General features: G+C 42.1%; 1 protein-coding gene across 4 annotated transcripts in view; it reads right to left on the bottom strand.

The window, feature by feature from the left end:
* Unc13b (unc-13 homolog B) overlaps positions 1-26723 on the bottom strand; it is a 188739-nt gene that overhangs the window by 119702 nt on the left and 42314 nt on the right. For all 4 annotated transcript variants that reach the window (XM_029476020.2, XM_029476021.2, XM_085839379.1 and 1 more), the window contains exons 6-7: positions 25248-25321; positions 12428-12485 (exon numbers count right to left, since the gene is read on the bottom strand). In XM_029476020.2, the coding sequence (XP_029331880.1) occupies positions 12428-12485; positions 25248-25321 (132 nt within the window). The remainder of the gene's footprint in view (positions 1-12427; positions 12486-25247; positions 25322-26723) is intronic.

The following is a 26723-nucleotide window of genomic DNA, read 5'->3' as shown; positions in this document are numbered from 1 at the left end:
GACACTGCCATGCTTCTCACCATGATAATGGACTAAACCTCTGACACTGTAAGTCAGCCCCAATTAAATGGGTTTTTTCTTTTTTATAAAAGTTGTCTTGGTCATGGTTTCTCTTCAGAGCAATGAACCCCTAACTAAGACAAACAACCAGTCAAAAGAAACTCAGAGGACAACGGTGTATGCAGGAACATAATGAGCAAAATCTAGAATGGAGGAAACTTTCTACGTCAAACAAAATCATGTCATTAAATAGCCTGATAGCATCAACAAGCTAACTTCAATGAAAAAATTAAAAGGTGAAAAGAAAAACTTATAGATTGAAAAAGGATTATAAATGGCTGAGAATGATAGCACACGCTTCTAACCCCAGCACTCAGAAGGCTGTGGCAGCGGGATCTCAAATGTAGGCTAAGTCTAGGCTAAGTAGCAAATCTCTGCTTCAAAAATATTTTTTAAAGATTATATAATGAGCTAGAAAAATAATAAATAGGCTGAAGTAAATGCTTAATGTTTAGACATGTACACTTGGGTAATCACACACAGAGAAAAGAAGTCATCATAAAAGCCACAATGGTAGTTACGATGGACAGGGCTGAGATTGTTGGGGAGCGCTAGTGAGCTCTCTGGGATGGTTGACAAAATTTACTTGTTTTCTACCTTATGCTAATTCATTAAACCAAACATTTGTTTTGTGACATTGCCTACATATTTGTGCAATGTTCTAGATGAAAAAGGGGGTTTTGGTTTTGGTTTTTCTAGCCAGTTTGGTGGCACACACCTTTAATCCTAGCACTCTGGAGGCAGAAGCAGGCAGATCTAAGTTCAAGGCCAGCCTGGTCTACAGAGTATGTTCCAGGGCTACACAGAGACACCCTGTCACAAGATAAAAAAAATCCTTTAAAGGAGCCAACTGCTCATATTACTATCACTAGTGACATCTGATTGTTTCATTTCTCTGCACAAAGTCCTCGAAGGCCCCTTGTTGTCTTCAAGATAAAAGATGAACACCTTGCATTCAAAGTCTTCAGGATACAAACTCTCTGTTTTTCCCTGGCCTCTTCTCTGACCTTTTTACATTCTTATTTCCCTCAAGCTACTCAGAAATTTCAACTTGTAAATGGCAACTAGACTGAGTGAAGAAGTAGTGTAAAATATGTGTATAATACTATATTCATAGATATGTGTCAATACACATAGATCAAAACACACAGAACAAACAACACTAAGAGCGAACCATAATGTAAGCTGCAGAATTCAAGCAAGACATTATTTTCTTTGGAAAGCTTTACCTAACTATACTGAATTTTCTTCCTCTGGCCTCATTTGATATCAGCAATTTACCTTCATCATTCCATCAATTGGTATCGGCTGCATGTTCCTGCCTCTTTATACTTAAGCACCCTGTCCTAACTTCTTGGCAAGAGAAGAAATACCCAATAACTGCTTCAGTAATGAGCAATTCTGTCAACTGTTTATATTTACAATTACTCTGCTAATTCCATTTTATCAAATTCACTTCATTAAATCACTCTACACCAAAAGAATCTATAAAGCCATCAGATAACATTTATGGGGATAATTAAGCTTACTGTATCTACAATACATAGTGAGCCCAGGAAAAGACACTGACCTATTGTCATCAAGTCAAACTAGTACATTAAACTGACATTTTTAACAAGCACAACTGCACGGCATTGTAATAGAACATAAGTTAATGTAATGACTGCAATTATCTACCTCAAATTTCTTTCTGGAAGAAGACAGGATAGAAATAAATAAATGAGTCAGAAGACTACAATTAACATTATTTTTATCAGCCAAACCATATTGTTACAGTTTCTCCCCTTTCTTTGTTTGCCAGCACCTATAATCAGCATCCATATTAACTGCTTCCACTGCTACCATATGTACAGTGTGAAACTTATCACCCACTCTTACTGACAGAAGTCTCTGGACAGACTGCACTGCACGGCCACTAAAATAATGTCACATACATTCTAAAGAGCCCATAACTACTACATCTCCTACTCTGGGAGTCCTAATCCTGGACTGGAGACAGAAGAAGCTACTGAGTGGCTAATAACTTTTCCCCCACTACCCTTTCCAGTTGTTGGTAGTCCAAGAGACTCCCAAAACAATATAGGCTATTTCTATTGGAAACCTGCCCAACTTCCCAGAGCTAGTGAGGCCATGGATCCTCCAGGAGCGCCTTCTACCACCACTAGCTTACTAAGCCAGCACAACTCCTGAGTGTGTTCTAACTGTGGGTCCTTGTACTCACAGGTCAGTGTAGTTCTTGCCCTTGTCAAAGAAGCTTCTCCTTGCAGCAGACAGAGACCTCACAGAAACCCACACCTCGTCACAATGCAGAAAATAACTGATGAACGTTTACAACACAATTCCTAAGGTTCAAGGATCACTGGAGAAGAGTTCACAGAAGGACTGTAAGAGCCAAACGCTCAGCAAGTCTACTATGAGAATGTATCTCCTAAAAATGACAAGGACCTTAACGGTATGGCTGCCTAAACAGGATATGAGCATTGACACCACCCACAGACATACTATCTCACAGGAGACCCCACTTCTAGACAAAAAAACTACAGGCATTAAGAACTACTGAGAGAGACATAATTGGCTCTCCCCAGGGATAAGTCCCCTAATTAGTTATTCAATTAAATCATATATATACAAGCAACACTAACAGACTCAGAAGGTTATGTTTATACATGTATATACTCAAGAACAATCAAAGAAAAAGAGGCCACGAATTGAGAAGGAGTGGGGAGTAGGTACATGGAAGGGTGTTGTAGAAAGGAAGGGAAGGGGGAATTATATAATTGTTCCTTAATTGAAAAATATATTAAATATTAAAAATACTTAGAAGAAAAAATTTTATGAGGCTAGGCATCCTAGCACTCAGAGGCAGATTTAAGTGGATCTCTTTGGGTTCAAAGCCAACTAGGTCCACATGTCACATGAGCCAGAGCTGAGATGAAAACAGGAGGACACAGAGTGCTTGGAGAGTAAGAATCCGGCACCTACTCAACACAAGGATAGCCAGGATGCCTTCATTAAAGAATCAAAACAAGAGCACTGAGTTCAATTCCTAGCAACCATCTGGAATGGGATCTGATGCCCTCTTCTGGAGTGTCTAAAGACAACTACATTGTACTCATATGTATAAAATAAATAAATAAATCTTTAAAAAAAAAAGGAATTGGGGCAAGGGATAGAATAAGGATTACATTAATCAGAACAAAAGCTATATGAAAAACCCTGACTTTGTAAGCTAATTAAAAATATACTGTGAAAAACAGGAGTTTGAACATAGATATCCTACAAGAGTGAATAGTAATTCCCCAGGAAAACATGGATTATTAAAGGCGTGCGCCACCACACCCAGCGTTTTCCTATTATTTTGAGACAGAATCTCATCCCATGTAGCTCAGGTTGCCCTTGAACACCTCAGGCTATTGCTTTCACCTCCAAGTGCTACTATTACAAGCCAGGGCCACCACTGCTGGCTCTGGAAAACTTTTGAACAAATTTGATGTCATTCTTACAGTTTGCTCCCCAGCCCCCAAGGACGTCCTCTCTGCACTCAGGTATGACCCTGTGCTGCAGAGGATAATCATGAACAGCGACAGTCAAGCAGCTGTGTCTGTGACCTCTTGTGACTTGAGCATCTATTAGCACACTCCACTTTTGATTCCATCAGCATCCTCTCATTAATTCCTTCTTGCCTCCCACAAACATGCTCTTTGTGAACTCACTAGAAGCCCTCAAGGAGAGGAAAACCAAAAGATTTGAGAGAAGACCCTTTGAGCTCCTGGGCTTTGGGTTTCTTTTTTGTAATGCTGGTCTGTGAACTCAAGGCTTCCCAAGAGAAACAAGGGGAAATGTGACAGGTGTTATGTTGTCAAGCGTATGTGAAAAAGACATCATTTCTAAGACAAAGCATGAGAAGCCCAATGCTTATAAATTACCTTACTAAGGTCCACATACCGTTGGCCACATGGCTCAGTTGCCCAAATAGGAGTTTACCAGTCGTAATTGTGGAAGCATCCTAGGAATCCACAATCTCTGGAGAAAATACATTCCTAATCTAAGCCACCTTTTTAAATTTTAGCTTTATGTATATGAGAGTTTTGCCTATATTGATGTGTGTGGCTGGTATCAACAGAAACCAGAAAAAGGCACTGGATTCTTTAGGGCTAGAGTTATAGGTGGCTATGAGCTGCTATGTGGGTGCTGGAAATCAGGCCTGGGTCCTCTGGAAGAACAGCCAGTGTTCTTAACCACAGGGTCACCTCTCCAAACCACCATTCAACAAGTACTCAAACTGTGCTCCCTCCCACTCTCCTGTGTCCTCAGAAAGGCCAAACAGTCTTTTCCTAAAACCCAGATGGGGTGAGGTCATTTAGAAGCAAATCACCAAGTATCATTTCAGTACCTAAAGCTCCTAAAATATCAGACAGTAAGACTAGGAAATCAAAGACTTCCCTTATCTTTACACAGGGGCAAATATCCTGGCACTCAGGAAATAAGTACAAAAGAATGTTTTATAAAAATAAGGTGTTTTGTTTTTTAGTAAATGTTTACAGTACAATTCTGATATTAGTAGAAGTTCAGGATAGGGGTAACTGTACTAAAGATTCTATTTATTTATTTATTTATTTATTTATTTATTTATTTATTTTTGGTTTTTCGAGACAGGGTTTCTCTGTATAGCCCTGGCTGTCCTGGAACTCACTTTGTAGACCAGGCTGGCCTCGAACTCAGAAATCCACCTGCCTCTGCCTCCCGAGTGCTGGGATTAAAGGCGTGCGCCACCACACCCGGCTTAAAGATTCTATAAGTGATTCCAACTTTATGTTGTGTAAGACTACAAAGTGACAGGTCCACAGCCAGTTTATCCTGGGCTTGGGCCTGTCTGGTTAATTCTTACAGTCAACTGGACACAACCTAGAGTCACCTGGGAAGAGAGAACCTCAGTGGAAGAACTGCCTTCAGATTGGTCAGGGGCATGTCATGTCTGTGGGGCAAAAAACTGATACAAGAGGAAACAGCCTGCTGTGGGTGGTACCACCCCTAGGCAGGAAGTTCTGGCACGGCTTAGTTAGGGTTTTACTGCTGTGAACAGACACCATGACCAATGCAAGTCTTATAAAAGACAACATTTAATTGGGGCTGGCTTATAGGTTCAGAGGCTCAGTCCTTTATCATCAAGGCAGAAACATGGCATCATGGCAGGCATGGTGCAGGAGGAGCTGAGAGTTCTACATCTTCATCTGAAGGCTGCCAGTGGAAAACTGACTTCCAGGCAGCTAGGGTGAGGGTTTAAAGCCCACGCCCACAGTGACACACCTACTCCAACAAGGCCACACCTTCTAATAGGGCCACTCCTGGACCAAGCATATAGAAACCATCACATGGCATATGTAAGAAAGCTGGGAGGGCACATGTCAATGGGTAAGTCAGCAAGCAGACTTCCTTTACTGCCCCAGCACTGAGTTCCTTCAATGATGGACTGTGACCTAGAAGTGTGAGGTAAGACAACCCTTTTCCTTCCCCAAGTGGCTTTCAGTAATGCTTTATCACAGCAGCAGAATGAAACTAGGCCAGGTCCCTGAGTAGCCATTCGCTGCCTACCTCTAACATGCTCAGGACTCTCAGGCTAATCCTTTTTGGAATGCATTAACAGACCAATGGCTGCCACAAACTCAAAGCTAAAATGTCACCATCTGAAACCAATACAGAGACTTCCTGCTTTACCACGACCCACCCACCTCCTGTTCCCACCAATGTATTTGAAATGACTTATAACTTGCTTTTCTTCTGCAAGTACGAAAACTTCATGATGGCTAAAGAGATGGCTCAGTTGGTAGAGGCACTTGTTGTTAAACCTGAAGACCTGGCCAAGACCCACATATTAGAGGAGAGAATGACTCCTAGAAGCTGTTCTCTAGTCTCCAAATGTACAACTTGGAACACACAAAACCTAAATAAATGAATTTTTAAAACTTCATGAGACGATATCCATGTTGGAATGTTAATTGGGGTAACCTGCATCTTACTTGTGCTCTTTTCTTTAGAACAGTGATAGAATGCTTATATGATACGTGCAAAGCACTGTTATATTTCTATCAGAAAGACAGGGAAAGAAAGAGTGAAACATAACAAGCTAGGAGAATATATACCAAGCCATAAAGAATTGCCATTTGACATATATCCAGAAGATGTCCCAACCGGTAAAAAGGACACATGCTCCACTATGTTCATAGCAGCCCTATTTATAATAGCCAGAAGCTGGAAAGAACCCAGATGTCCCTCAACAGAGGAATGGATACAGAAATTATGGTACATTTACACAATGGAGTACTACTCAGCTATTAAAAAGAATGAATTTATGAAATTCCTAGCCAAATGGATGGACCTGGAGGGCATCATCTTGAGTGAGGTAACACAATCACAAAAGAACTCACACAATATGTATTCACTGATAAGTGGATATTAGCCCAAAACTTAAGATACCCAAGATATAAGATACAATTTGCTAAACGCATGAAACTCAAGAAGAATGAAGACCAAAGTGTGGACACTGTGCCCCTTCTTAGAATTGAGAACAAAACACCCAGGGAAGGAGTTACAGAGACAAAGTTCGTAGCTGTGATGAAAGGATGGACCATTTAGAGACTACCGTATCCAGGGATCCATCCCATAATCAGCTTCTAAACGCTGACACCATTGCATACACTAGCAAGATTCTGCTGAAAGGACCCAAATATAGCTGTCTCTTGTCAGACGATTCCGGGGCCTAGCAAACACAGGAGTGGATGCTCACAGTCAGCTATTGGATGTATCATAGGGCTCCCAATGGAGAAGCTAGAGAAAGTACCCAAGGAGCTAAAGGGATCTGCAACCCTATTGTTGGAACAACATGATGTACTAACCAGTACCCCGGAGCTCTTGTCTCTAGCTGCATATGTATCGAAAGATGACCTAGTCGGCCATCACTGGAAAGAGAGGCCCATTGGACTTGCAAACTTTATATGCCCCAATATAGGGGAATGCCAGGGCCAAAAGAATGGGAATGGGTGGGTAGGGAAGTGGGGGGCGCTATGGGGGACTTTTGGGATAGCATTGGAAATGTAATTGAGGAAAATATGTAATAAAAATATTAAAAATTAAAAAAAAAGAAATGTGTACAGACTTCAGAATAGAAATACAGAGAGATTTATCTGACCTGTCAAAGTTTAATAAGGTGACAAAAATGAAGCAGACCTTTTCATTCAGTGCTAAGATAAGCAATTTTCTGGTAAGATCAAAAAATATTTCTGAAGTGTTTGAGGACATGGGATGAGTATGAAGAAAATTCTCACTAAGACTTCTTACGCTTAAACATCTGGTTCACAGATCTTGTTGAATGCCTGAGAAATAGGTGAGCCGAAAAGTGATTAGTAGTAGCAGCAGCAGCAGTAGTAAATCTATAATGCTCGCTACTCCCAAGATGCCCTTGCAAATGGATGTGTCTGCTGAGTTTATAATAGCCTTAATTAGATGTCTTCTATTTCTTGCAATATACACACAGAGAAAGTAAAATAGAGAAGTATCGAGTAACTTCAGCAAAGCCCCCTTCCTCTCCCCCCATAGCCTTGTGAAAGTAGAGGTCAGATTTGGATGGTGTGATTCTAGGGATTGTGTTCTTAACCCAAAAGTGAGAAAGTAGCAATGCTCAGTAAGACCTGAGCAGGTCGTCAGCTGTGTTATCAGGAATAAGAAGTGTTGGAGACTGTGGGAAAATGGAGAATACATTTATTGGAGATTCCCATTCACTCTTAAGCTGCACTGGCCAAAGTAGAACAGGATGGACACCAAAGTCTTGAGGAGAGAGTGGAACAGCAATTAAAGCCTTGTGGTAGCACGATTCACCAGTGACAGGGACACACTGTGACGTACTACATGACAAAATGGGTTTTTTAGTTGTTTGTTTTTAATTTTATTCTTTTTTTATTCATTACTGGGGGGTAAGGGCAGAAGGTGGATACAAAGAGACAAAGAAATGAGTAGGACTGGAGTGCAGGATGCAGATTTCACAAAGGATTGATAAAGAATTTTTTAAATGCCTTAGAAATAAAAAGAGAACTTATGTTTTAATTGTGTGTGCATGCTCTCTCTCGCTCTCTCACACACACAGACACAGATACACACAGACACACACACACAAGTACAGGTGCTCACAGAGGCTAAAGGATTGAATCCTCTGGAGCTGCACTTAACCACTGTGATCCATCCAACATGGCTGCTGGGACCTGATCTCTAGTACTAGCCCTGGAAGATCAACAAGCACTCTTAACTACTGAGCCAGCTCTCCAGACTCCAAAATAATTTTTACCAAAATACAAAGGCAATTCAATAAGGAGCCTTTTAAACGAACTATGTCAGAATCATAGGCATTCATACATAAAAAGATAAACTTTATCTTAGGCTAGCGATGAGACTCATTGGTGATGCACTTTCCTAACAGGCACAGAACCTAGGCTTCATCTCCAGCACTGAACAAAGTAAAACAAAGAAATAAAAACGTAATCCACGCATCCTGACTCAGTGATACAGTGAGACAAAAGGTGCAAAAATTCAGGAAGATGGTGGAATTGAAACAGGACATTGAAAAGTGAAATTTTGTTAAGTTATTAGGTGTAACAGTGGTTTTGTAATCTTATTTTGAGTTCTTTCTTAAGGACAAAATAAAACAATCTTGAACTTTACTGAGTAAGCTTGTTATTGATGACAGCACATCCTGAGATCTGTTTGTATACATCATAGAACACAGCAATGAATGGGTAACTTTATGGTCTTAAGATCAGGGCTTCTCACTGAGAGAGAAGCAAGATTCACACATGAATGAAGATTAGAAAACCCCTTAAGCAAGAATGATACCTGGTGAACATGGTGTGTGGGTGCGGGTGTGTGGGTGTGGGTGTGGGGGGGTGTGCGTGTGTGCATGCGGGTGTGCGTGTGCATGTGGGTGTGTGGGTGCGGGTGTGTGGGTGCGGGTGTGCGTGTGCGTGTGGGTGCGGGTGTGTGCATGTGTGCATGTGGGTGTGTGGGTGCGGGTGTGTGGGTGCGGGTGTGCGTGTGCGTGTGGGTGCGGGTGTGTGCATGTGTGCATGTGGGTGTGTGGGTGCGGGTGTGTGGGTGCGGGTGTGTGCGTGTGGGGGTGCGGTGTGGGGGTGTGCGTGTGGGGGTGTGCGTGTGGGGGTGTGCGTGTGGGTGTGTGGGTGCGGGTGTGTGCGTGTGGGGGTGCGGTGTGGGTGTGTGCGTGTGGGTGTGTGCGTGTGGGTGTGTGCGTGTGGGTGTGTGCGTGTGGGTGTGTGCGTGTGGGGGTGTGCGTGGGGGTGTGTGCGTGTGCGTGTGGGTGTGGGGGTGTGTGCGTGTGGGTGTGGGTGTGGGGGTGTGTGCGTGTGGGTGTGTGCGTGTGGGTGTGTGCGTGTGGGTGTGTGCGTGTGGGTGTGTGCGTGTGGGTGTGTGCGTGTGGGTGTGTGGGTGCGGGTGTGTGCGTGTGGGTGTGGGTGTGGGGGTGTTGTTTCCTCACTCTATCTATTCAAAGAGACAAAAAGCAATAGCACTCGTGTCAATGACCTAGAACAATTTCTAGAATCTAAACACCATTCCTCAATAAAAATAAGCAGGCTTTGTTGGAGAAAAACTAAGGCCAGGTGTACTGGCTAGTTTTGTGTGCAACTTGACACAGCTGGAGTTGTCACAGAGAAAGGAGCTTCAGTTGAGGAAATGCCTCCACGAGATCCAACTGTAAGGCATTTTCTCAATTAGTGATCAAGGGGGAAAGGCTCCTTGTGGGTGGAGCCATCTCTGGGCTGGTAGTCTTGTTCTATAAGAGAGCAGGCTAAGCAAGCCAGGGGAAGCAAGCAAGCCAGTAAGTAACATCCCTCCATGGCCTCTGCATCAGCTCCTGCTTCCTGACCTGCTTGAGTTCCAGTCCTGCATCCTTTGGTGATCAGCAGCAGTATGGAAATGTAAGCTGAATAAACCCTTTCCTCCCCAACTGCTTCTTGGCCATGATGTTTGTTCAGGAATAGAAACCCTGACTAAGAAAGACACCAGGAAAGGAAGATGATCTTAGAATATTCATGTGTGTAGTTGGCAAAAGGTGATCAAAGAATGATAGGGGCATGCATCCAAAAAAGGGCAAAAGGACCTAGGATACACTTTAAAGGACCATCATGAGCTCAGAGAAGAAAACAGCCCCTGCAAGGTCACAATGCAAATGGTTAGTGGTAGCTAGTAACCGAATTAGGCTTCTTCTAAATAAAAGCACACATTCTTCTGCTAAGGTTCTAGGTAAGCCCTTGCTTGGCAGAAGAAGAGATGCAGACTACCAGGAGCCCCTAAACCCCAAAGGTCTGGAACCCTGAATATAATAATAAAAGATGTCCAGGTGAGACGCATTCAAGTTCCAGACAGACGCTGGATCCATCGGATCTTTGAACTGTGGCTCCTTCTAATTAGAACACATTCTCTACAGACAGTTTTTAGCTTGTGTTGGTCTCTACTCAAAGGCCATTTTATTACAGGTGTCTTAAGCTAATATATAATTAAATAAAGAATAAATATTGCTTATCAAACTGTTTAAGCAACATTTCTCTAAGGTTATACTTTTTCAAGAAAAGACATATGAAGAAGTATGCAGGATACAGAAACAGGGTTTCACACAGACAAAACTATCATCATCATGAAAAACATGGTAATTTATCACTGTTTACTTCCTCCTGCACACCGGCATTGCTCTCCACTCCAACTACATTTCATCAAATGAGTTCAGGAACAGTGTGTGTGTTCCATTTGTTTCTAACAAGCTATCCTGGGAAAGGGTCTAAGACAAAGAAAAGTCAAAATTAATTCATTGCAATGACTTTTGGAAAAAAATTCTAGATTTTAAATTATAGCTTGATTATTCTATCCAGATTCTTCCTGCCTCTACAACCCTAAATATTTGACCTTAAATAGCAACAACAGAAGGTTGCAACAAATCATGGGAAAAATAGGTTTGCTTATCTGTACTTGTCTTAGTTTTATCAAGAAAGAGCTTCACAGCACGTACAACTCATGAATAGAGGTCTCTCTCTGACTGTAAGCAGGAAGTGGTGACTCAAGATACGACCCATGGACCACTGCTTATACTCTAAGAGGTTCACAGCAGATTATTCAGTTTCTTCATGCATCGGTTTCCTCTTCTAAGATATAGGAACAATAGAATCTATGTCTTAGGGTTACTGTGAAAAGTAGGTAAGTTTAATGGAACAAATAATATAGGTTCTCAGACGAGCATCTGCATATTTTATCTACATATGCTAGTTATGCATTTTATTGCTATTGTTTGACTATTGGTTGGTTGACACTGACACCTGTGCCCCTATGTTTCGTACTGTTACTAGTACTATTCTAACAACGGCGACAACAGCCAGGTTTAATCTACAAGTGCTGCAACTGGCATTTGATTCAGGAAAATGAGAGCAAAGCAAATTACAAGACACATACACACAACCAGAGGGTGAAAAACTAACTCCAAGGTGGCCCTTCAGTATCTCTCTGGAAGTTTTGTAAGAACCTGAAAGAAAGTTACCCACAGACTAACAATTCATGATTTATTCCCAGAAAGAATCTGTGACCTGAACCAATTAATCTCAGAAGAAAAGATATGTTCTCTTCCTTAATCATTTATATAATATTATTAAGTTTACTATGCACTAAAAATTAAGCTAGACATCAGAAATACAAAATGGATTATTGTCTTTTAAAACTTTGTGGAGTTTCTAATGACCTTTTGTTTGTTTGTCTTTCCTTCCCTCCCTTCATATCTCTCTCTCTCTCTCTCTCTCTCTCTCTCTCGTTTCCAGTACTGGGGCTCAATCCAGGGTCTTGTGCCCACTAGGCAAACCTCTAACACTGAACTCCCCAAACTGTCGGTCTCAGAAGAGCAGACCCAGTCCCTAATGTCTGATAGGTTGTATACTTAGTGCACACACATAGTCCATGGAAACATAAAGGAAAAATATGTAAAGTACACCGTGAAACAGGAAAGAGCAGGCAGATTTCACAGAGGTGGTGATGTTCAAAGTGAGCCCTAAAAAATACTAGCTGGTAAAGAAGGGCAGAGGGGGTAAAAATCATGCCCCCAGAAGTGAGAGTTAGCCACTGCATGGCAAATACACAGCACATGAAAACAAAGGAGCCCTTCTGGAACTCCAGGGTAAACACCCATCAAGGCCTGTGCCTAGACAGAGAACCTCTGGAACACCTTCCATTTACACAACCCCACTCTCTTCAACGTAAAACCAGCCTCATTTGTGGAAACAGAACAGATAGCTGCAATTAAGACCAGTTCAGAGACAAATTTCTCACTTACAACACTGGGCGGCAGCAGTGGGTAATGGCTTCCTCTGGCTTTCTTCTTGACTAGAATACTAGAAGCAGAAAGAAAAAGAAAAAAATACATAGTAAGAGTTCCGAGTACAGAAGGAGGGGGGAAATCACAGCTACCTACTAAAATATTCAGCGTGTAACTTGGGTCAATTTTTTTTACTGAACAGAAATAGAACTCATTCCTATCCTCCCTGTGGGATCCTGACTTAGGGCAGATCTTCAGTTACGGTGTGGATTAAAGCAGAAAAGCAGAGGGACCGTCTGACCAAGCAGGCCTAATAGAGCAAAAGGCCTGACCTTAGTGCATTTCAAAGGGTTCTGTGTATGCTTATGGCAACATCTAGATTTCACAAACCAAATGATAAAACTGAAGACTTCTATCGGGTGTCTGCTTATCTTTGAGTAACAGTACTTACTCCCTTGCAAATGATTATGGATAGATATAGAAACTGCATATCTAAGTACATGGCTGGACTTTCAGATATATCTGGTAGTTCCCTCCTGACTCTATAGTCTCTCCAGGGCCCACCACAACTACAACAACAACAACAAATGTACAGGGTACCGAAGCCATAAGAAGATAATCTATAAAAGGGAACAGAATTAAGGGGAAGTTTTGAGCATGGGCAGAAATCAAAAAAGTATAAACTAACGTATGTAAGTAGCTTAGAGAAAATAGTTTGGCTCAAATCAGTGAAGAACTGGAAAGATATAACCTGAACCAACAAATGTAAGATCTGGGCTAGGCAGGACCATGCTTAGAATGAGCTCAGCTATGTGAAGAGTCAGAGACCACCACGGGCTACATGAAAAGGTATCTGGACTTTACATGCTAATTTTGCCACTCATTAATAAGCTATGGGGTTCTGGGTGAGCCAGAGCTAACCTGCCAATGAGCACTCATCCAGTAAATATTGACTTAGCACCCACTATGTACAAAGCCTTGTGGGGAAAAAGGAGCTTAAGTCATAGTAAGGAGTCAGAAGTTTGTACTAGTGTATTGGAAGGCCATGTAGCTTTAAACATGAAGGACTATGATTTGATTACTGTGGTGGTTGCATGAGCTATCTCCCAAGGTCTCAGACATTTAAGTACTTGGTGCTCAGTTGGTAGAACTGCTTGAGTAGGTATGAGAGGTGTGGCCTTGTTGAAAGAACTATGTCATAGGGGGTAGGCTTTGATGCTTCAAAAGCCATTTAATTATTCCCAGGTAATACCCTCGCTCTGTCTCTCCCTCTCTTTTCCTCCCTCTCCCCCCCTCCCTTCCTCTCCCCATCTTTCTCCCTTCCTCTCCACCCCCCTCTCCTTTCTGCTGTGTTTGAGATTCTGAGTTTCACCTATCCTGTCACTGGGCCTGCTGCCTCATCCCATGCCATGATAGTGGGCTCTTATCCCTCTGGAACAGTAAACTCAAATAAAACTTTTTCTTCTCTAAACTGCCTTGGTCACACCAACAGGAAGTGACTAATATAAATACACTTCTAAAAGACTACAATAGGGAAGGAGAGATGGCTTAGAGATTAACAGCACTAGCTGCCCTTTCAAAGGACCCAAGTTTGTTTTCCATATAACACCTCAGAACCATCAGCAACTCCAGTTCTAGAAGACTTAATGTTCTCTTCTCGCCTCCTTGGGCACCAGGCATGCAAGTGGTCCACAGACATAAATTTTTTTTAAAAAGACTGTGCCAGCTGTTACCCAGATGAACTGTAGGCGATGAGGATGGAGTGCTCCACTAAGATAATCCAGACAAAATTTGGTGACTTGCACATAAATAAGAATGTCAATAGCAAAGGACATTTCAAATAGTTGTATCCAAAACAATTTTTGTATAACATATTTCACAAGCTGTAAACCATAACACAAGTATAAGAATACTTGTATTAATATTTCCAATGGGTAATATTGGAAGTCAGACACAATGTACACAGTAGGACTGCGTTAGTAAAGCTGATAAGCACAAAGCTGTTCAGCAGTGCAAGGCTGAACCTCACTCCAAAGTGACAGAGGAGTCGGCTATTAGTAATAACCACTAAAATAATGAGGAGTGGGTTTTTTGCACTCCATGTGTACAGTGTTTTAGCTGTATGTATCTCTGTGCGCCATATGCACGCCTGGTACCTGCAGAGGCCTCCTGGAGCCAGAGTTACAAATGGTTACGATCTGCTATGTGAGTGCTCGGAACTGAGCCAGGGCCTCTGGAAGAGCAACCAGTACTCCTGGCGCTGAGCACCCTCCAGCCTTTCTTCAATAATGATGGTTTTATAGGCAGAGCACAGGCTAAAAGTAAGAAACCCCAAGATTTAAGTATTAAAGTAGAATAATTCACACATAAGATATCAAAGTAGATATTTTCAAGAAGTTACATGTAATCAATCTTGTTTTAGGCACAAAACAAAAAGTTGAAGTCCAGGTAAAATCAAAATTAATAAAATTAAGACTGTTTTTAAGATGATAAATAGGGGCTGGAGAGATGGCTCAGCAGTTAACAGTATATGTTGTCTTTCAGAGGCTCAGGGTTCGACTTCCAGGCATGCTGATCTCTGCATTCAAGGTCAATCTACAGAGCAAGATCCAGGACAGCCAAGATTAGGCAGTGAAGGATTTGGAAAACAGAAAGCCAGTGACAATGTGATAGCACAAGTGGGTCATGTTGTAGTTCCTGCAAGCAGCAGAACTCCGTAGCTTCAGCCAAGTGACTGTGGCTCTAGAGTTAAGAATGGAAGAAACTACTGGGACAATTGATGCTGGTTAGCTGGAGCTAAGAAATTAGCAGTGATTGAGAAGAGACCAGCATCACTGAGGTGAAATCTTCTGGGAAGTGTTTTCTGGGAGCACAAAGAAGCTGTGTTCCGGAGCTTGTACCTCATGCTGCAGCTGGACTTGGTAATGTGTAAGAATCACCAGGTGGTACTGGTTTTGAAGGCATGACGGTGTCATGAAGAACAACTGAGGCTTGGCACTGTGAGAGGTCATGGAAGGCCATTGGAGAAGGTGTAGCCTCAGCTGTAGTTGATGGCCCAGGACTGAAAGGGTCATGCAAAGGATTTGGGGCTTAGCACCATGAAGAGAGCCTACGAGAGACTATTAGTAAAGCCTAGTTGGAGTGGAACACCCCAGTGTATTGTCAGTACCATGGGATGATCACCAAGAACAGCAGCCAAAGTGGAGTGGATCAATCTGAGCTTAGAGTGCTACAGAGGGCAGAGCTGGAGAACTGATGCCAGCCCTTAGGAGGAGCCCAAAAGATCAAATGGAATCCCAGACATTGAAATAAGAAGCTGTAACATTGAAATTGCCTTGGAGACTCAAAGATGTTAAAGATGCCAGAGCCATGGGATAGATGGTGAGGAAAGCTGCTAACAGCAAGTGGAACCAGCCCAGGAGAAAGCAGTTTGTTGGAGAGAGATCTGAAGACCACTTTGACATCAGCTATGGAGATGCAGAGTTTGAAATTTGCCCAGCTAGTCTCCCGTCTTTCTTTGAGGATTACAGTTAAGTGATTGGATGAATCTCAGAAGAGACCTTGAACTTTGGACTTTTAACATTGTTGAGACTGCTATAGACTATGAGGACTTCGAAAGTTGGACTAAATGCATTTTGCATTATGCTATGTTTAAGTATGCCCCCCCCCAGTAGACTCATGTGTATGAACAAGTCTATGTGGGCCAGGGAGTGGAATGTCATGGTTTGTATATTCTTGGACTAGGGAGTGGCCCCATTCGTAGATATGGCCTTGTTGGAATAGGGGTGACCTGGTTGGAGTAGGTGTGTCACTGTGGGTGTGGGCTTAAGACCCTCACCCTAGTTGCTGGAAGTCAGTCTTTCACTAGCAGCCTTCAGATGAAGATGTAGAACTCTCAGCTCTGCCTGCACCATGCCTGCTGGATGCTGCCGTGCTCCCACCTTGATGATAATGGACTGAACGTCTAAACCTGTAAGCCAGCTCCAATTAAATGTTTTTTATAAGACTTGCCTTGATCATGGTTTCTGTTCACAGCAGTAAAACCCTAACTTATACAGGGACCCTGTGCTCTGTCCAATGGGACTGTGAGCATCCACTTCTGTATTAGTCAGACACTAGCAGAGCCTCTCAGGAGACAGCTATATCAGGCTCCTGTCAGCAAGCTCTTGTTGGCATCTGCAATAAATAGTGTCTGGGTTTGGTGGTTTTTTATGGGATGGATCCCCAGATGGGGCAGTCTCTGGATAGCCTTCCTTCAGTCTCTGTTCTGAACTTTGTCTCTGTAACTCCTTCCATGGATATTTTGTTTCCCCTTCTAAGAAGGATTGAAGTATCCACACTTTGGTTTTCCTTCTTTAGTTTCATGTGTTTTGCAAATTGTATCTTGGGTATTCTGAGCTTGTGGGATAATATCCACTTATCAGTGAGTGCATATCATGTGTGTTATTTTGTGATTGGGTTACCTCACTCAGGATGATATTCTCCAGATCCATCCATTTGTCTAAGAATTTCATAAATCCATTGTTTTTAATAGCTGCATAGTACTCCACTGTGTAAATGTACCACATTTTCTGTATCCATTCCTCTGTTGAGGGACATCTGGGTTCTTTCCAGCTTCTGGCTATTATAAATAAGGCTTCTATGAACATAGTGGAGCATGTGTCCTTATTACAAGTTGGAGCATCTTCTGGGTATATGCCCAGGAATGGTATTGCTGGATCTTCCAGTAGTACTATATATAAACCTGATAAACAACTTCAGTGAAGTAGCTGGATATAAAATTAACTAAAACAAATCAGTGGCCTTTCTCTACACTAAGGATAAACAGGCTGAGAAAGAAATTAGGGAAATGGGCTGGTGAGATGGCTCAGTGGGTAAGGGCACCCGACTGCTCTTCCGAAGATCCAGAGTTCAAATCCCAGCAACCACATGGTGGCTCACAACCATCCGTAAAGAGATCTGGCGCCCTCTTCTGGAGTGTCTGAAGACAGCTATAGTGTACTTACATATAATAAATAAATAAATCTTAAAAGAAAAAGAAATTAGGGAAACAACACCCTTCACAATAGTCACAAATAATATAAAATACCTTGATGTGACTCTAACTAAGGAAGTGAAAGATCTGTATGACAAGAACTTCAAGTCTCTAAAGAGAGAAATCAAAGAAGATCTCAGAAGAGGGAAAGATCTCCCATGCTCATGGATTGGCAGGATTAATATAGTAAAAATGGCTATGCTTGCCAAAAGCAATCTACAGACTCAATGCAATCCCCATCAAAATTCCAACTAAATTCTTCACAGAGAAAGGCCAATTTGCAAATTCATCTGGAATAACAAAAACCTAAGATAGCAAAAACTATTCTCAACAATAAAAGAACCTCTGGTGGAATCACCATTACTGACCTCAAGCTGTACTACAGAGCAATTGTGATAAAAACTGCATGGTACTGGTACAGTGACAGACAGGCAGATCAATGGAATAGAATAGAAGACTCAGGAATGAACCCACACACATATGGTCACTTGATCTTTGACAAAGAAGCTAAAACCATCCAATGGAAAAAAGAAAGCATTTTCAACAAATGGTGCTGGCTCAACTGGCAGTTAGCATGTGACCTGACCCATTCTTATCTCCTTGAACAAAGTTCAAGTCTAAGTGGATCAAGGAACTCCACATAAAACCAGAGACACTGAAACTTATAGAGGAGAAAGTGGGGAAGAGCCTCGAAGATATGGGCACAGGGGGAAAATTCCTGAACAGAATACCAATGGCTTGTGCTGTAAGATCAAGAATCAACAAATGGGACCTCATAAAATTGCAAAGCTTCTGTAAGGCAAAGGACACTGTCAGTAAGACAAAAAAGGCAACCAACAGACTGAGAAAAGATCTTTACCAATCCTAAAACCGATAGAGGGCTAATATCCAATATATATAAAGAACTCAAGAAGTTGGACTCCAGAAAACCAAATAAACCTATTAAAAAATGGGGTACAGAGCTAAACAAAGAATTCTCAACTGAGAAATACTGGATGGCTAAGAAGCACCTGAAAAAAATGTTCAACATCCTTAATCATCAGGGAAATGCAAATCAAAACAACCCTGAGATTCCACCTCACACCAGTGAGAATGGCTAAAATCAAAAATCAGGTGACAGCAGATGCTGGCGAGGATGTGGAGAAAGAGGAATACTCCTCCATTGCTGGTAGGATTGCAAGCTGGTACAACCACTCTGAAAATCAGTTTGGCAGTTCCTCAGAAAATTGGACATAGTACTATTGAGGCCAGCTTTGGCTAAACATGAAGTCTGGAGCCAGGCGTGGTGGCGCACGCCTTTAATCCCAGCACTCGGGAGGCAGAGGCAGGCAGATTTCTGAGTTAAAGGCCAGTCTGGTCTACAGAGTGAGTTCCAGGACAGCCAGGGCTACAACAGAGAAACCCTGTCTCGAAAAACCAAAAAAAAAAAAAAAAGAGAGAGAGAGAGAGAAAGAGTCAGAGAGAGAGAAAGAAAGAAAGAAAGAAAGAAAGAAAGAAAGAAAGAAAGAAAGAAAGAAAGAAAGAAAGAAAGAAAAAAGTAGAAATACCCAAGATACAGTCTACAGAACTCAAAAAGGTCAACAAGCTGAAGTGCCCATGTGAGGATGTCTCAGTCTCACTTGGGAGAAAGAAAAAAGCAATCACATGTGGAGAGGGAGGGAGGGACCTGAGAGAGAAAGTGGACGTGGGGGGGGGGGGGGAACCTAGTATTGGGTGAGGGAAAAGGACAGAAGCCCTGAGGTCCAGCAGAAAGAATGTAAACAGGCAACCTCAGGAAATAGGAGGTTGGGGGGGACCCCCCAGAATGCACCAGAGACCTGGAAGGTGAGAGACTTCCAGGACTCAAAGGGAGTGACCTTTGAAGAAATGCCCAACAGTAGGGAGAGGGAACTTATAGAGCCCACCTCCAGTAGGAAGACAGGATATCAAGTGAGGGATGGGGTTGCCATCCCACAGTCACACCTCTGACCCATAATTGTTTCTGTCTGAATGAATTACAGGGATGGAAATGGAGAGGGGCCTGAGGAAAAGGTCAAGTGACAGGCCCAAAGTGGGATCCAGCTCAAGGGGAGGTCCCAAGGCCTGACAGTATTACAGAGGCTATGGGTTTTTTTTGGTTTTTTTTGGTTTTTTTTTTTTTGGTTTTTTCGAGACAGGGTTTCTCTGTGTAGCCTTGGCTGTCCTGGAACTCACTCTGTAGAGCAGGCTGGCCTCGAACTCAGAAATCCGCCTGCCTCTGCCTCCCGAGTGCTGGGATTAAAGGCGTGCGCCACCACGCCCGGCTCTACAGAGGCTATGGAACACTCACAAAAAAGGACCTATCATGACTGCCCTCCAAAAGACCCAACAAGCAGCTGAAAGTCAGATACAGATATTTGCACCCAACCAATGGACAGAAGCAGCTGACCCCTGTTGTTGAATTAGGGAAGGCTGAAAGAAGCTGAGGAGAAGGAAAATCCTGTAGAAGGACCAGGAGTCTCAATCTGGATGCCCGAGATCTCTCAAACACTGGATCACCAAACAGACAGCATACACCAGCTGATAGTAGGCCCACCACACATACATTAGAGGACTTCCAGGTCTGTGTTCATTCAGAAATGATGCACCTAACCCTCAAGAGACTGGAGGCCCCAGGGAGTTTAAAGGTCAGGTGGGGTGGGGGGTGAGAGCATCCACATGGAGACAGGGTGGGGTGGGGAGGAGGTGTGGGATGTGGAGCAGTTGGAGGGTGGATAGGGGGGCACAGAATATGGAGTGCAAAAAATAAATTAAAAATAAAATTAAATATTTTTAAATTTCCCATATGATTTCATAACAAACATGCTGACAAAATCAGAAAGAGAACAGAACTTCCTTAGTCTCATGAGGATAGCTACAAAATCAGTGGCAAACCTGCATGCTTTAAAATTGTGTGTGTGTGTGTGTGTGTGTGTGTGATACAGAACAGCACGCACCCCAACTCCACCCTACCCTCCATACACATGGTGAAAGAAGGTATAAGTTCTCCTCTGACCTCCACATATATTCTATTGTGCACACATACACACACAAAATTAAAATGTAATAAAATAAATTTCAAAGACTTATGAAAACAGCCAGGTGTGGTAACACACACACCTTATCCCAGCACTTGGCAGGCTTGAGAGGTGGATTTCTATGAGCTGGAAGCCAGTGTGGTCTACACAGCTGAGCTCCAAGCCAACCAGAGTTACAAACTGAGACCCCGTCTCAAAATGAAGAAGAAGAAGAAGAAGAAGAAGAAGAAGAAGAAGAAGAAGAAGAAGAAGAAGAAGAAGAAGAAGAAGAAGAAGAAGAAGGAAAAAGAAGAAAGAAGAAGAAGAAGAAGAAGAAGAAGAAGAAGAAGAAGAAGAAGAAGAAGAAGAAGAAGAAGAAGAAGAAGAAGAAAGAAGAAGGAGGAGGAGGAGGAGGAGGAGGAGGAGAAGAAGAAGAAGAAGAAGAAGAAGAAGAAGAAGAAGAAGAAGAAGAAGAAGAAGAAGAAGAAGAAGAAGAAGAAGAAGAAGAAGAAGAAGAAGAAAAGACATACTGTGGTAGCATCCATAGGCTCATTTGAATGCTTGGTCCACAGTTGCTGGAACTGTTTGAAAAGCATTAGGAGGTGTGGGCTTGTTAGAAGACAGATGTCACTCAGGGGTGGGCTTTGACATTTTAAAAGCCCAAGCCAGGTCCAGTCTGTATCTGTCTGTATTTTTGTCTGTCTCTCTGGTCTTGGTCTCTGTCTGTCTGTCTGTCTGTCTGTCTGTCTCTCTCTGTCTCTCTGTCTCTCTCTCTCTGTCTCTCTGTCTGTCTCTCTTTCTCTCTGTCTCTCTTTCTCTCTGTCTCTCTCCCTGTCTGTCCTTCTCTCCCTCCCTTCCTCTTTCTGCCTCCAACTTTCCCATCAATTGTGAGCTCTCAGCTACTGCTCCAGTGTCATGCCTGTCTGTCTACCTGCCACCTCAATCCCTGGACTAACCCTCTAAAATTGTAAGCAAGTACCCAATTAAATCCTTGGTCACAGGAGGCTGTCAGAGGAACAATAGCTGGTGTTATTTAACAGTTTCCTCCAAGATTGTAACATTTCATGCTGCAAGCAAGAAGGTAACAACTCAAAATAGCTTCAGGAAGTCCCTGAAAGTCACCAGATTCACTAGGTCCTTCCCTGCCACAGTAAGCAATAAAAGCTGAGAGTCCCCTCACACTGAAGGAAGACAAGCTGCAAAAGACTCTCAGACTAGACCACTTCCCAGAAAAAGCAGAAACAAGAGGCTCAGATCAACAAAAGCACCTAGAAAGGGCTCTCTCCAACCTGTTGAACTGCCTACAGACTGTGCAGTGTGCTCTAGGTTCCTAGGTTTTATGACTTGTCAACCTATGCTGGGGTGTGCCTTGGCGATGCAGCTGTGTTTGAGTCATTTCTCTTCCTGTAAGTAACTCCTCACCCATATTCCTGTAAGTAACCCCAATAAAACTCACTGGTACACCAACTTGGACTGCAGTGGTATTCGTACTTTGGTAGGTTGTGAGTTCCCTAGCTGGGTGAGTAGATGTGTGTGTTATGCTGTGAAACCAAAAGAGGAGCCACAGTGTTACACATTGTTACTAAGTCTCCACACCTTATAAGAGTGTCTGTTTCCTAAAAACTAATGTAGCCTGCAAACCCTGTTTCTCAGACTTGGCTTGGGAAGATGTGAACAAATGTTTATTTTCCCAGATAAGCATTCAAGAGCCCAAATAAGAATACTACCAAAGTTCAACTAATAAATTTTATTGGGGTTACGTAGAGGGATATGGGTGAGGAATTACTTATAGGAGCAGCTGTGACTCAGAGGATAGCTGCACCACTAAAAGCCCTCCTAGAATGGGTAACAAATCACAAATGTTGAAAAACATCCCTTCCAGATAGCTAAGTTGGTCTGAGCCTCTCATAAGCAGCTTCACTTGTATCTGCTTCTTCCAGACATCTCAGCTTACACTGACAGTGATTCTCAGCAGCTCTTACTGCTCATATATGCTTGGGAATGGAAGAAGCCTAGTGAAACTGGTTAGTTTCAGGGACATCCTGAAGCTGTTTTGTTTCCTTTCTGAGTTTAGGACTTGTAACCCCATAATGTGTACCTGCTCCTAAGCACCTGTGATGACTCCTCTTTCACACGATGTATTCTTTCACTTCTACTTCACAAACAACCTTGAGCCCCAGGTCCTCACTCTTCTTTCTGGGTGCTAACAGCCAATCATCTCAACAGCTTTTTCTATCCAGCCTAACTTGCGAAGATCATATGCCCCAGTACAGGGGAATGCCAGGGCCAGGAAGCAGGAGTAGGTGGGTTGGGAAGCAGGGCGGGGGGAAAGTATAGGGGACTTTCGGGATAGCATTTAAAATGTAAATGAAGAAACTATCTAATAAAAAATAAATAAAAACGGACCTCAAAGGCCAGTGAGGGACTACTCTCTGAAACTCCAACTCAGGGGGAGTCAGTTGTCTGTCCAGTCCCTTGTACAATTCTAAAAACAGCTTCCTTAATCAGACAGTCATGCAGTGGTTTTTTTTCTCAGGTCTAACAGTGTCTCACAAGAAATGTTCTGTCACACATAACTGGATAACATAGAAAATTAAATTTTTAAAAAACAGGGTCTAGTGTATCTCAGTTTAACCTTGAACTCCTTATAAAAATAAGAACAACTTTGAAATGTAGATCTTACCTCTACCTTCCAAAAGCACTGAATATTTAAGGGATTATTAAAATAAGCTGCGGGGGCTGGAAAGATGGCTCAGTAGTTGAGAGCATCGACTGCTCTTCCAAAGGTCCTGAGTTCAATTCCCAGCAACCACATGGTGGCTCACAACCATCCATAATGAGATTTGATGCCCTCTTCTGGTGCATCTGAAGACAGCTACAGTGTACTTAGATATAATAATAAATAAATCTTTAAAAAAAATAAATAAAAAATAAAAATAAGCTAAGAAATGCTTAACAAAATACAGCAACTAAAAAAGTAAGCTGGGTGAGACCCTACAACAACAAACAAACAAACAAACATCTGGTGTCCTGCTTTTTTCTTTTTTTGTCAACTTAACACAAACTAGAGTCAATTAAGAAGAGGAGACTCAATTGGGGGTAGGGGGACTCCTTCAGAATACCTATAGGCAAGTCTGTGGGAGGTCTTCTTGATTACTAATTGATAAAGGAAAGCCTAACCCATTGTGGGCAATGGGATCCCTGGACAGGTAGTCCTAGGAAGGGGGCTAAACAAGCCAAGCCAGTAAGCAACATTCCCCCATGGCCTCTGCTTGAGTTCCTGCCCTCACTTCTCTTGATGATGACTACAACTGTAAACTGAAATAAAGCCTTTGCTTCTGTCATGGTGCTTTTTTTTGCACAGCAATAAAAACCTAACTCGGATACCTCCTCACCTGAGATAAAAGCTGAGGAGACTGAAGAGATGCCTCAGTAACTGCTCTTCAAGAAGACTGGAGTTTGGTTACCAGCACCTACATCAAGGTAACTTGAACTGTGTTTAACTCTAGCTATGGAGAACCCAACTGCCCCTCCGGCCTAATCAGGCCTACCCATGTGTGTGCTCACACACATACATAAATAGAAACAAATTATTTTTAAAGACTAAGAAAATGTAAACAAACTGTTTAAGAGTCAATTATTTCAAGGTTGTTTATAAATGTGTACAATATATATCGAGAGAGACAGACAGACAGACAGACAGATATCCAGGTCAGCCTGGGATACATTAGACATTGTTTAAAAATATGCCATTCAACTGCTATCTTATAACAAAATTGTGTTTCCCTTTGTGTTGTATTGTTTAATAGCATGAATTTTATTTCAGCAAACATCAACTTTGAGTGCTTGTCATGCAGTAGATATCATAATGATTACACGAACATACAATCTCTTTTCTCAAGGACAACAAAATCTTATTTCTTTGGTGTTAGTACACAGGAACCCTTATAATGTCAGTACTAGAAAGACTGAGACAAGATGATCATGAGTTCAAGGAAAGCCAAGGCTATATAAAGACATCTTATTTCAAAAATAAATTCTCAAGATCATTATGAAACATTTTAGAAACGATCTGTGTTTCTAAAAGCTCAATATATCCCAAAGTAAATAAATATTCCTCGTTTCTTTATACTGTCAATAACAAAAGCACTGTCCCCATTCCTGATCCTCCAGATGGAGGTGACTGTGTCCTCTTTTACACACCTGACTCTCAGCTGGAGATAATCATGACACAGGACCAAGCAAAGTAACAATCTAAACATTCCTAAAAAGTGCACACGGTTAAGGATAATATCTGAAATCTGCCCAGAAACAGGAGAAACACCTTCTGCTCCTGTATAACAAAGAGGAGTTGCTGTCAGCTCCTCCCTCAGTGGTCCAGAGCCAGTCTAACACCACAGTCCAGGCTACAGTGGGAGAAACAACAGTGGAGATGGAGCTTTCCACTGAAATGTCAGGAAATATTCATTATAGCTGAGCACAGTGACACATGACAGCAGTCCCAGCCTTCAGGATGCTGTGGCAATAGGATATCAAGTTCAAGACCAGTCAAAGCCAAATAGCAAGACTTGATCTCAATAATAATAATAATAAACAACTTCATTATTATAGACTGGGGTGTGTCTCATTGGTAAAGCACGGGCTTAGGACATGTAAAGTTATGGACTTCATTTTCTTATTACAGATTTTAATACCTCAAACAACATACCTTTGGCCCTCTCCCTAGACAGTCTATAATGGATCAGAGATTGCCCCCATCTCTCAATATTGCAAATAAAGCAGTTCCTACCTCATTATCATCTGCCAAGGCATTGATTTGCTCCAATTTGTAGGTCCAATATCTGGCTTCCTCCTCTGGGATGTCTACCATAAAAAAGAACAAATGACATTAGCCGGCACTAGGTAGTCATCAGCAAATAATACTTTCTTTAGACAAATAAATACAGTTAGAAAGGGAGTAGTGACAGACGAATACTCACTGTGACTCACTCGTTAACTGTTGCCATGAACATCACTGACTTTATTTTGGAAAGACAATATAATAAACTGCTATTCCTGATTCTGTTTCTGAAAATGACGAAACTAAAGCTCTGAGAAACTAAAGCTCTATCTCTGACTGAGTTCCTCCACAGAGAAGCCATGATTCAAACTGATGTCAATATGACTCCAAAATTACAGCTTATGCAACTATACTTCCACTCAGCAAGAGCAAACACCCCGAAGCATTAGATTAGATTAGATTAGATTAGAAGAAAAGCTACACCTTGGGATATAAGATGCTTAAAATTTATACTTTTGCCTTCAAAAATTTTAAAAAACCAGCCAAGTATAGTGGTGCATCCTTGCAATTTTAATACACAGCAGGCTAAGCCAACTTGATTCCACGTTCACTACTGAACTTATCCAAACCATGTCTGGACAGATGGAGTTCCAAGCCAACATAGTGAAGCCTTGTCTCAAACAGACAGAAAGACACACACACACACACACACACACACACACACACACAATTACCATGTGAAAATCTAGTCAAGTTCAAGGCCAACTTGGTCTCTATAGTGAGTTCCAGAACAGCCAGGGCTACATTGTAAGACCCTGGCTCAAAAACAAAAACATTTCAAAACAAAAGAAGCATACAGAACCCCAAATAGACTGGACCCACCAAATAACCTTAGCACATAATAATCAAGACACTAAACATACAGAACAAAGAAAGAATATTAAAATCTGTAAGGGAAAATACTAAGTATCATATAAGGGCAGACCTATTAGAATAACACCTGACTCTTTAATAGAGACTCTAAAAGACAGAAGGGCCTAGATAGATATGTTGCAGACTTCAAGAGACCACAGATGCCATGCCAGACTACTATACTCAGCAAGATTTTCCATCACAACAGATGGAGAACATAAAGCATTCCGTGATAAAAGCCAATTTAAGCAGTATCTAGCTACAAATCATTCCTATAGAAAGTTCAAGAAGGAAAACTCACATCTAAAGAGGTTAGCCATTCGGCTTGTTAACCTTGAGTTCTGTGGATTGTAGCCTGGGTATTCTGTACTTTTTTTTTTTTTTTTTGCTAATATCCGATTATTAGTGGGTATCCAAGTAAGGGTGCCTCAATCCCACTGGGGAGGAAGAAGAAGGCAATCATGGGGGGAGGGGGAGGGATGAGTAGAGAGAGGGAGGGACCTGGGTGGGAGACGGACAGCTAGGGGAAAAAGGGAACAAGATCAGGTAATGGGGGTGGGAGAGGGTAACAGG

This window comes from Mus caroli, unplaced genomic scaffold (assembly GCF_978045245.1).
Source record: "Mus caroli unplaced genomic scaffold, Mus_caroli_1 scaffold_6, whole genome shotgun sequence".
Classification (NCBI taxonomy): Eukaryota; Metazoa; Chordata; class Mammalia; order Rodentia; family Muridae; genus Mus; species Mus caroli.
The sequence above is the reverse complement of the archived record's forward strand: the minus strand, read 5'-3'. Positions and strand labels throughout refer to the sequence as shown.